Genomic DNA, 12350 nt, shown 5'->3' with positions numbered 1-12350 from the left:
CTGCCAGTGATAATAATAATAATAATGTTGGTATTTGTTAAGCGCTTACTTTGTGGCAAGCACTGTTCTAAGTGCTGGGGTAGATACAGGGTAATCAGGTTGTTCCATGTGAGGCTCAGTCTTCATCCCCATTTTACAGACGAGGTCCAGAGAAGTTAAGTGACTTGCCCAAAGTCACACAGCTGACAGGTGGCAGAGCCAGGATTAAAACCCATGACCTCTGACTCCTAAGCCCGTGCTCTTGCCACTGAGCCACGCTAAAAACAATGGTTTGTGTTAAGTGCTATGTGCTTGGCACTGTACTAGGTGCTGGAGTAGATATAAGATAATCAGGTTGGATAAAGTTCCTGTCCCACACAGGGCTCACAATCTTAATCCCCATTTTACAGGGAGGTAACAGGCCTAGAAGTTAAATGATTTGCCCAAGGATGCACAGACAGGTGGCAGAGTGGAGATTTAGAACCCAGATCCACGTTCTTTACACTAGGTCATGCTCTTCTCAATACTGCACTTAATTGTAATTGTTTAAAGCTCACTGTTACCAGTGAATTTTAGTTATATTTAAATTCCTTGAGTTATGGAAATACACTACTGATGCAGTAATGGTAAAGCATTGTGACGATCCCAGTGCCAGGGGTATCAAGTGGGAGTCCAGCTGGCTTGAATCAAATTTAGAATCGTTTATTTTTTTCTTTCCATAAACTTCCTTGAATTTTATCCACTGTTGTCCATAGGAAGACTTCCATAGCAAATAGCATTGCTTTTTAATTTAGCCTTACTGGCCAAATTCCATGAGAACTAGGACTTAATTCACATGGCATAAATTAAGCAGCATGGCCTAGTGGATAGGGCACGGGTCTGGGAGTCAGAAGGACCTGGGTTCTAAACCCCGCTCTGCCACATGTCTGCCACGTGGTCTTGGTCAAGTCACGTCACTTGTCAGCCCATTATGTCATCTGTAAAAAGGGGATTAAAAGTGGACTGTGTCCAGCCTGATTAGCTTGTATCTACCCCAGTGCTCAGTATATTGCCTGGCCTGTAGTAAGCATTTAACTTAAATAATGATAAAATAAAAATGGCCCAAACATTCCCACCTTGTCTAGCTACCCTGTCTCATGTATTAATGCGCTAGGTGCCAGTGTCATGATGTATTTACGTTTCTGGGATAGGATAGGTTTCATAAATGATGGAACAATTAGTGATGTGATAAGATCTGTTGATATCTTTTCCCAGGGAAAACATAAATGTTTAAACTGCCAGGGGAACAACCTCTCCCACACCTTCTTCTAAAACTTTCCCTTAATACCCTCCCCGAACACACTCAAGGAATGGGGCTTGCCCGAGACTGTACACTTGAAACGAGACGAATTTGGGGATGCCCTACAGCATCACATGACACCTGCAGGTTCTTGCACCTGGGGTAGGAGGGAGTATAGAAAGGTGGTAAAGTGGGAGGGTTTTTTCTCCATTATTTTTCACGAGAGATTTGTCCTGCCTCTCAATAAGAAACAGAAAAATCACAGCAAGTCTTTCCCACATGTCTAAGGGCTAGAAGCTCACATCTGAGAAGTTAAATGTCTTTTTGCTTAAACATTGCTAGAGTATTGAGGAATGTTTTTCTGATGGTCCAGGGTCATATGTATGCAAGATTTCCACGATGTCAGAACATGTTATGTACATGTTGTACTATACCCCAAGTTGTCTTTAATGTGGAGTTTTGTAAGAATGTGACCCCTGCATTACATAACCATTTAACCCGTCCAAGGGAAACATCCAAAGCCCTCGGTGCCAAGGCGAGCGCTTTCCCTAGAAACACGTAGTTCCGGGGATGGAGGCAGACTCTTTTTGAATGGTTACAGTCTGTATCTTGAGCGACCTTTATAAATGGTGAACTTCTCATAGAAGGTTAAACTGCAAAACTTGGATTTTCTTAGTTGGAAACTCCAGAAGCAGCCTGCCATCTCAGTCACTGGCATAATTGGGTGCCACCAGTGTGCTTGAGAGAGAAATGGAGTTGTCTTTTGGTGGAGCAGTGAGGCCGCTGACAGTGAGCGGGAGTCAACGGGTGTGAGTTTCACAGAGATTCCCTGACAGCCCTGTACACTGTGCCCATAAAAAGTCCCATGACACACCTAATAGGGCCCCTGGCCTTTCGGGGGAGTGCTGCTCCAACACCAATGTCCACCCATTTATTCAATCAAATTTATTGAGCCCTTACCGTGTGCAGAACACTGTACTAAGTGCTTGGGAGAGTACAACAATAAAGGGCCACATTCCCTGCCCCCATCAGGACGTGCTTGAGCTGTCGTTGCAGAGGTGGTTTTGCCACATTCTCTTGGCCGATCTTCTTGTGCCTAACTGAGAGACAGCCGGTAAGGAGGATGGGGGATAGACTGGCGACGAACAGACCGTCCCCGAGGCTTCAACAGCAGACGATCCTAATTGCGTCCTCACCCATCTCGTAAGCTGTCATTGCGCATGATGCTCAGAGCGGTTTAGGCTCGGGGAATGAAACACCCACTTGGCTGGAGCCTCTTCCCTTTCTTCCACCTCACTCAAAATGAAACACATCCTTTAAAAAAAATACTTGTTAAGGGCTTACTATGGGCCAGGCACTGTATCAAGCACTGGGGTAGATAGAAACTAATTATGTTGGATACAGCCCATGATCCATGGGGCTCAGTCGTATCTCCATTTACAGATGAGGTAACTGAGGCACAGAGAAGTGAAGTGACTTGCCCAAAGTGACCCAGCAGACAAGTGGCAGAGCCGGGATTAGAATCCAGGTCCTTCTGACTCCCAGGTCTGTTCTCTCTCCACTAGGCCGCTTTGCTTTTCGGGCTTTTAAGTCACACCAGCAGCCCTGCTCCTGGGATGAATACAGCCCAACACTGGTCCAGATATTGACAGTGCCGGACAGGCCCAAACACAACATATGTAAATCGCCACCTGGAGCTGTTTGCTGCAGGATGTCAGTTGGGCAACCCCCACACCACTTTATCTGAACCGCAAGAGTGGGACGGGGGCCGCAGGAAGGCCTGGGTTCTAATCCCGGCTCTGCCACTTGTCTGTGTGACCTCGGCAAGTCGCTTCACTTCTCTGGGCCTCAGTTACCTCATCTGTAAAATGGGGATTAAGACTGTGAGCCCCATGTGGGACACAGCTTATATTTACCCTAGCGCTAAGTACAGCGCCTGGCAAATACCATTGTAAAAAAAAAGACAGTTCCTGCTCTCAGAGAGTTTACCACTGACGAGGCAGCGTGCATCACCCATCTGATGGAATGGAAAAAGCTCGCCTTCATATTAAGACATCTTAGAGAGAACGGGCCCGGAGTTCCAAGAGGCTTTCATTCCCACGCAAACAGAATGGCATGCTATTGACCAAATGGGAGATTTGGATCAAGGGTCTTTTGAACAGTGTTCTTAAGGCCAGGGTTGAGAGTCAGGCTGGAGTAGGGATCTGGAAACGTGTTCTTGGCAGCTGAGCAGCCAACGTCTGGCATGGCTGGGACCCCATCTGCAAAGAGCCTCTCCAATTCCCTTGCTATCACCTAACCCGATGGCGTTCGTCAGGAAGGGGAGCCACCTACCAATCCCTTCTCAGAAGTACTACTCGTAGTGACAGTAGCAGGAGCCTTTATTCAGTGGCCATTTGGTGTGGTACACTGTGCTTGGGGAGTTAGGAATAATGGAGCACCACGGTCGCCGCCCACAAGGAGCTTATGTTTCGGTCATCTAATTCATTTAGAGAAGCAGTGAGGCTCAGTGGAAAGAGCGCGGGCTTGGGAGCCAGAGGTCACGGGTTCTAATCCCAGTTCTGCCGCTGGTCAGCTGTGTGACCTTGGGCAAGTCACTTAACTTCTCTGTGCCTCAGTTACTTGTCAAATGGGGATGAAGACTGTGAGCCCCACGTGGGACAACCTGATCACCTTGTATCCCCCAGCGCTTAGAACAGTGCTTTGCACATAGTAAGCGCTTAACAAATACCACAATTTATTTATTTGCCATTCTAAAAGGGGAGCACAGAGCATCAGGGCTCAGTCCAGTGCCTGGCACATAGTAAGTGCTTAACGAATACCACTAGACAAAAAAGTGCCAAGTTTTCCCAGGTGAGATCGACCTCTCTCCTTCTAAGTCCTTACACAGTGCTTGACCTGAAGTAAGTGCTTAACAAATATGATTTTTACTATTACACTGACTCTCCCAGAGAAGGCCAAAGCCTAGTTTAAGCATCTTTTTCCAAAAAAGAAAAGACCACACATTAGATTTTAAATATCTTTTAGCAGTATATAATCTTATTTACATCAATACAGAATCACTTTACAGATGTTATGTAATTAGGCATCAATATCTGCTTTATTTTAGCAAATTAAAAATGAACTAAAGGGGGGGGGGGGTAGTCAGAGACTCTCTTTGTTACCGTGTCAAAATTTTAGCATACAGACTTTCGGACACTTTGGAAACTAACATCAAACAACAGGCCGTGGCTATGAAATCGGTTACCTTTTGCTTCAGGTCGACTCTGGAAAAATCCAACTAGGTGGATTACTTATTTTGAAACAAACATACGGATGAAGCGACAGTAGTTCTTAAATAATTTAAGGATATTTCTCTGGCACTGAATTTCCTTCTTGAAAGAGGTGATGACCCCTGTCGATGGCTGGAGGTTAGCCAGTTTTTCCGTGACAATTTTTCTCTCTCCCCTGGGATACGTCCTTCAGAGTGGATAGTAAGTATTTTGATTCTGGAAAGGGGCATCATTCAGGCTTCCCTTGTTCACTACCTTCAGTTGACCAAACTCGGGTGTGAGGGAGATGGGGCGAGTTGGCGGGGGGAAAGGGTGATTTTGATAACGAGCTTTATCCCAAGCAGCCAACAAACTGAAAAGTGATCAACTTAAACCTCCGGTCTCTTAGGCCACATACTCTTCTGCCTCCGCAGACTCTGATGATTCCTTCCAAGTGCTTCTTTTAAGGGACTCACTGAAAGACGGGGTTTGAGTGCTCAGACACAGCAAGAAAGTGACCGTCACCCAGTTAGAACTACATGATGATTCCTGGCCTATCAAACCTTAAATAGGAGGGGACAGCGTTACCACCAAGGCGAGCCCAGATTCCTGGGGAAGGGGGCCAGAGGTAACAGATTCTTTCTGGAAATCCTCAGAGGGTTTAACTGAGGAGGAAACCAATTACTTCACAGCTTCGTGCAGCTTAAGGCTTCATTTTAAGCTCTAAAAGCGGGAGTTTTTCATTCTACGGCCAAGATTTCCACCACACTGAGCTCCAAATTAAAAATGAAAATAAGCAGGCAACATTTCCACTTCTTGCTGAGCCAGAGTGGCTCAAATTACATATCCGTCAATAGAAAACCAGGGTCATCCATTTAAGATTTCTGTCCCCATGCCACCACTGGTCCATCCATTTTTCTAGGCAGGGATCTGTCACATGATTTTATTTGTTGCCAAAGTAGTTCACAGTACCTCTGAATGCAGTTGCGCTGTACTGCTAACCTAGAGTCCTTTCATCTTCAAGGCCATCTGGCAGAGAATGATTTCTTTTTTTTTCCTCCAATGGAGAGGATTCGATTCTTGTGCCTAGGTTCCAGTAGAACGCTTGCCTGTGAGGAAAAGAAACCAAATAAACAAGAGAAAATTCACCTTACTTCAGCCCAGCAACGAGAACGATCCAGTGTCTTAACCCTTGGGAAGTTAGAGGTGAAGGACTGGGTTTGTCGTGTGGACTTAGCCCGGTGAGAGAAGCGTGTATGCGCACGAATAAAAGATCAGGGAAACACCAGGAGTCAGGTCTCTCATGGGCACTGGGTTCTGGTCTTTTCAGGAAGTGACCTAGGTAGGGACATCAAGGGTTTACCCGGAACTGAGTTCCCCAAGGGGCCCGTGGATTGATGAGCTAAACAACAGATTCGGGACTTAAAAGAGTTCAGAGTTCTAATTCCAGCTCGACCAAAGTTCGCTCTGGGACCCCTCGGCAAATAATCTCTCTGAAACCCAGTTTGCCGTTGTTGGTGGCTGGGCAAAAGACCTCCCTTGAAGGGCTGTTGTTAGCTAACCCCGGAGAGAAATGATGATTAAATGGTTTAATGTGACAGATGATCACCCACAGAAGGCTGCCAACTCCAAACTGCCTCAGCCCTGTACCACTGGCTTCTGTCACCTCTCTAATGAAACTGAAAATCCTTTCATCCAACGGCTGTAAGGTCTGAGACTACTAAGTGGAGCCAAAACAAGGCCACCCTACATCTTCTTCTACATCTGAGAGGTGGGTGGTCTACTGGAGAAGAGAGCAATTGGCTCGGGGGAAAAAAAATAAAACAAAACACCTCAAGGTTTCCTACCTCTGTTGGGATATCAGGAGCTAAACATTTTCTTAAGTTTGGTAAGGAATCCCTCCTTGTTCTCCCTGGCCTCAGCCTCGGGCCTAGCCTTGCCTCCCGCGGAGCTATCGGTGGTCCTGCCGCCTGGACACAAATGGCAAAGAGAGCTGCTGTCAAGGGCACGCACAGCAAGCGGCACCAGATCCCACGCCCACCCCCCACTCCCGAGGGACCTCACTGTCCACGGCACCGGGCCCGACCGGGAACCGGGACAAGCGAAGGAGGGGCCGGGAGAGTTAGGGCAGCTCAAGAAGCGGCATGGTGGAGTGGATAGAGCACGGGCCTGGGAATCAGAAGGTCCTGGGTTCTAACACCAGCTCCACCACATGACTGGGCAAGTCATTTCATGTCTCTGGGCCTCATATACTTTATTTGTAAAATGCCCAAAGCCACGGAGTGGAGAAGTGGCAGAGCCAGGATCAGAACCCATGACCAGGTCCTTCCATTTGTCTCTGGCCTCCCCGTGAAGGACATGTACGGAGCACAGTGTTTCCTCACTCCACCGATAATGAAACCCAGTTGAATTTGTACATGGTCTTGCAATCAACTCAGGGATAGTACAGGATTTACTAGCTAATCAGTTTCATAATCACCTAGCAGTTTTTCTAGACCTTACACAAAGTCCCTTTAGGCCCAGAGCCATGAAGAAACAGGTCTTTGGGTACAGGTAGCAAGGGAAATGCCCTTGGCTAGAACATCATTTCAATTCAGATCATGCACCCTTAAGCAGGGATTACATCTACTCTCAGTGCCTGGAACACTCTGAAAATTCAAATGTCTTCTAAGAATGACTAATATCACACACAAAAAATATTAGATTCCATTCCAAATTCCAAAATTGCTGTGAGAAGAAATAGCTCCCTTGCTCTAGGCTCTAAGTCAACTTCAGGCTCTGAAAGAAAATGCAGTCATTTCAAGTCAAAGAGGTCTCGTCTTATTCAGGGGCAGGTCCTCAAGAAATGGCAGCATGGTCTAGTGGATAGAACATGGGCTTGGGAGTCAGAAGGACCTGGGTTCTAGTCCTGGCTCTGACATTTGTTTGCTGTATGGCCTTGGGCAAGTCTTTTCACTTCTCTGGGCCTCAGTTTCCTCATCTGTAAAATGGGGATTCGATGCCTGCTCTTCCTCCTACTTAGACTATGAGCACCCAGTGGGGCAGGGACTGAGTCTGACCTGATTATATTGCATCTACCCTAGAGTTTGGTTTAGTGCTTGGCATAGAGCAACCACTTTAATATTATTATAATTATTATTACTAGTCTGTCCAGTTCACCCTCACTCCTGAACACCACTGAGCCAAATCCAAGCACTCTGGAACCAACTTTTGGGCTTTGGAAATTAAAACAAAAAACCAAAACAAAACCAAAACACCAAAACAAAAGAATATTCAAAACTGCCCAAAGTTGGAGAGATCTTATTGAGGACTCATGCATCAATAAGTGCTGTGGTTGATGACCATGATTGGGCCCAGAAATTTACATAAACCATCCTCAGCTCTTCTTTTCATTCCTTTCTCAAACATGCTTTAGTTACCCCTTTCATGTGGAGACCGAGTCATACGAGAAGAGCAGCAAATTCCACCCCCAATGGCATCTAAGCAGCGTGACCTAGTGGGTCTGGAAGTCGGAGGACGTGGGTTCTGATCCCGGCTCCGCCACTTGCCTGCTGTGTGACCTTGGGCAAGTCACTTGAGTTCTCTATGCCTCAGCTATCTCATCTGTAAAATGGGGAGTAAGACTGTGAGCCCCATGTGGGACAGGGTCTGTGTCTGACCTGATTACCTTTTATCTACCCCAACATTTAGAACAGTGCTTGCCACATAGTAAGCACTTAAATACCATCACAATTATTATAATTTAAAGGTATCTCCCCTGGTTCACAGAGCCCTTCTTTCTGGGTTTTGCTCTGACCCCCTGCAAAGGGCAGGGGAAGTGAGAACAGAAGTAGTTGGGCTCCTCCACTTGACACATCTTCCAGGAGGTGTATGGAGAAGTGCAAGTCCGAACCATTTGTGCACCCACTCTTGGCACGGGGGGGAGGGAAACCACTGGTAGCCAGAACTGGCAGCCACTAAAAGGGAGGGAAGAATCTGAGGGCGGCCTGTGCTTCCTGCCACCTTGCCTCATCAGTACCCTTCAGCAAGGCAGGGGAAGTGAGCAGAGCCCAACAGCTCACTTCATTTAGAGATTACAAGAGGCGGCGAAAACAAATGAACACCGGCACACCCCCAAACTCTTTATTATTATTAGAGTATTTGTTAAGCACTTACTATGTGCCAGACACTGTACTAAGCACTGGGGTGGATACAAGCAAATCTGGCTGGTTACAGTCCTTGTCCCACATAGGGCTCGCAGTCCCAATCCCCATTTCAATAATAATGTTGGTATTTGTTAAGCGCTTATTATGTGCCAAGCACTGTTCTAAGTGCTGGGGTAGATACAAGGTAATCAGGTTGTCCCACATAGGGCTCATAGTCTTTATCCCCAATTTACACATGAGGGAAGTGAGGCACAGAGAAGCTAAGTGACTTGCCCAAGGTCACACAGCAGACAAGTGGCAGAATTCATCCACAGTCCCTTATCACTCTATTTTGTTAATGAGGTGTATACCTCTATGAGCCTATTTATCTTGATGATGTTTTGTTTTGTTCTGTTTTGCTTTGCAGTCTGTCTCCCCCGTTTGGACTGTGAGCCCGTTACTGGGCAGGGATGGCCTCTATCTGTTGCCAAATTGTACATTCCAAGCATTTAGTACAGTGCTCTGCACATAGAAAGCACTCAAAAAATACGATTGAATAAAATGAAAAAATACTGACTGACTGATTGACCGACTGAAGGTGGTGAATCAGGTGTATAATTAAGAGATTATTTAAGAGATTAAGAGATCAATAGACCCACGAGAATACACTATTATCAAACCGATATATGCCTCAGTGCTGAGGAGGCTGCCACTGAGATGGCTTGACGGAAAAGATGGAGGAAATTCATCGAGGAACGTCTTCTCCCAGAAGGGGTGACTTTTCGGAAGGCAAGGGTACATTCAGATAGGGTCGGGGAGGAAGGGAGACTCAGGGGCAGGGTAAAACATGAGCAAGAGTTTGGAGATGGGAGAATTACAGGTCAGGAAGAGTTAGGTGCTTGACTGAGGAAAAGCCAAGAGAACTAGGTGAAGCATAGAGGGAGAAGAGAACAGCAAGGTTAAAGGGAGTGAGCCAATGGAAAGCCTTGAAGCTGATGGTTTAGGAGACCTTGGGGAGCAATGGGGTGCCTTTGGGAGACTTCTGAGGGAGGGAGTGATATTTTTCTGAGGAAGGGACTGATGTGACCTGCTCAGCATTTTTAAAAGAGGGTACCTGTAGCTGCACGCAAGACAGACTAAAGAGGGGAGATAAACCAGTAAGGAGGCTATTTCTGTAGCCTAGATGAGAGAATCCCCTTGATAGTTTCACCAGTGACCCTTCTGGGCCAAACTCAAAATGTAGAGGCCAGGCCGGAGCCATAAGCAACATGGTCCTGGAACAAAGTCGGTCTACCTGCTCCGCAGCTCTGCTCACCTCAGTACGGCTGGGTGGGACGTGGGGAGGAGAATGAACGACAGCAGCAAGAAGCCCAAACAGCTGCCGATTGGCGAGCGTAAAAGGAGCAGCCAGAACCAAGCAGGGCTAGAGGAAACGTTTTAAGGTCACAGGCAAGCAAAGTCTCAGTCGCTGGGGCACGACAGCTGGAAATGTGGAGAAAACTGCGGCAGAGAGACCGGCACGGCGCTCTGCAATCCGGAAAGGAGCCGCTCTTCTGGAGCGTGAGACAGAGGTCTAAGTGAAGACAGTGCTAGGCGCCGCAGACAACAAACCTGACAACACGAGGGATCGTTTTTGGGCGTGCACAACATGGGTGAATGATGGGGGCGGGAGGGAGAGGGGGTTGTCTCCTACTTCAACCACTCATGCACCCCCTCAACAAACTTCACCAATCAGTGGTGACTTCCTATTACACCCAGCCCACGCTATCCTCTAATGACAACCTACTCACTGTACTTCGGGCTCCTCTATCACACCACCGACCTCTTGCCCATGTCCACCTTCTGGCCTTGAATTCCCTCCCCCTTCATATATTTCAGATCACCACTCTCTCCACTTTCAAGGCCGTACTAAAATCACACCTCCTCCAGAAGGCCTTTCACGACTAGGGTCTCATTTCTCCGACTCCCTTTCCCTTCTGCATCACCTACCCATGTGGATGTGTATTCTTTAAGCCCTTGATATCCGCCCCCAGCCCCAATGTATTACATATTTTAACATCTGTCTCCCCTCTTTGCTGTACTGTACTCTCCCAAATTCTGCACAGAGTACTCAATATATAGCACCGATAGATTGACCGATGTCTTCGTGGAGTACCCAGGACAACTAGGCATTCGTGAAAGTTGATTTTTAAAGAAAATACCTCTTCCCCAAATGATTCTTACTTTATAGAATACTCCATGTCGAGTCCTGTATGACTACCCTTTCAGATACATTCAGAACCTCATGACTCCTCTGAGTTGCAGATTAACATACCACTTCAGCTGGTCTTGGACTGCCTTACTTTCTATCAAATGTCTCCTCACTTATCTTCCTCCTGCCTCTGTCCTGCACAAAGGGATATATGTTTATTTCATCTGCACTTTCAGTAACGCGACGCACAACACCAGAAGTCATTTCTTGTTTTGGAATCTACCGCCTCCCACAGGTCCCAGGGCTGTTGGTAACTGGAGTGTTTGGAATTACAGGAGGAAGGCTCTTGATTCAATCTAGACTCTTAATGAAAGCTACTGCTCGGAAAACAATACAAAACCTAACTCCTTGCCCTAGAGGCAAGGAGGGCTGGGGAGGAGGGAGCTGAAAATCAAAATAATAATAGTAATCGGGGTATCTGTGTGCTTTGCACAAAGTAAGAACTCAATAAATATGATTTGTTAAGCATTTATTATGTGCCAAGCACTGTATTAAGCGCTGGGGTAAATGACAAGATCATCAGGTCCCACATGGAACTCAACTGCCTGAGTAGGAGGGAGAACAGATAAAATGGGGATTAAGATTATGAGCCCCACGGGGGACAGGGAGCATGTCCAACCCAATTTGTTTGTATCCACTGCAGCATTTAAAACAGTGCCCGGCCCAGAGAAAGCACTTAACAAATGCCACCATTATTATCATCTTTATTATTACCAGGTACTGAACCCCCCACTTTACAGAAAAGGGAATTGAGGCACAGAGTTAAATTAAGGGACTTGCCCAAGGTCACAGAGCAGACAAGTGGCAGATCTGGGGTTAGAATTAGGTCCTCTCCCAAGCCCTGGTCTTTCCTCTAGGCTGCTTTTCTAGTGAGGAAGGGTAAGTAATGGAAAAAAATCATCATTTTATTAGGTGACTGCAGGGAAAGCCGAAGGGTCTGCCAGGCAAGCTGTAGGAAGGGTGTTGGGGGGACCCAGTCACCAGATTAGCACCCCCCGAACCACCCCCACCCCACCCCCACACAAACCCACCAGCGAAAATGCAAGTTCTCAACTGTTCTCAGCCTGCTCCCTCCTGGCTGTTGCTAGGAGCAGCAGCAGCTCTGGCAGAGGTTCCTCCTAATGCTTCCTCCTCCTCCTTCTCCTCCTCTTCCCCCATCACCCCACTGCTTTGCCAAAAGAAAACCACAAACAAAAAACCCCCCACTCTCCCCTGCCCACCAGTTCCAGGTCACATGAAACCACCGCAATTCATTATAAAGAATTGGCACCCCAAGCAATTTAGCCGCATCAAAAATGAAAGAGGTAAATTTGTGGAACCGGTTAATTTTTATACCATGAACTGGAATGTTCCTGTGGTTTATTATTACTCTAATGTCTCTCAGGGCATACAAACGAGCCTTATCAAGACAGTCGTCCTGAAGACACAAAGCAGGGTGCAGACGACTAGCTATTTCCATGGATGTG

At 46.9% G+C, this 12350-nt stretch overlaps 1 protein-coding gene across 3 annotated transcripts in view; it reads right to left on the bottom strand.

Annotated features, from left to right (window-relative positions):
• Positions 1-4263: 4263 nt before the first annotated feature.
• DNAJA3 (DnaJ heat shock protein family (Hsp40) member A3) overlaps positions 4264-12350 on the bottom strand; it is a 33805-nt gene continuing 25718 nt past the window's right edge. Inside the window, exons 11-12 of one of the 3 annotated variants that reach the window (XM_029057794.2) lie at positions 6357-6479; positions 4264-5618 (exon numbers count right to left, since the gene is read on the bottom strand). In XM_029057794.2, coding sequence (XP_028913627.1) covers positions 6370-6479 — 110 coding nt within the window. In that variant the 3' untranslated portion in view covers positions 4264-5618; positions 6357-6369. Of the gene's footprint in view, positions 5619-6356; positions 6480-10947; positions 11020-12350 lie in introns of all 3 variants that reach the window. The other 2 variants (XM_039910672.1, XM_029057796.1) reach the window with 2 other exon arrangements.

The sequence above is a fragment of the Ornithorhynchus anatinus genome, chromosome 2 (assembly GCF_004115215.2).
Source record: "Ornithorhynchus anatinus isolate Pmale09 chromosome 2, mOrnAna1.pri.v4, whole genome shotgun sequence".
Lineage (NCBI taxonomy): Eukaryota > Metazoa > Chordata > Mammalia > Monotremata > Ornithorhynchidae > Ornithorhynchus > Ornithorhynchus anatinus.
This window is presented reverse-complemented; position numbering and strand designations above follow the sequence as displayed.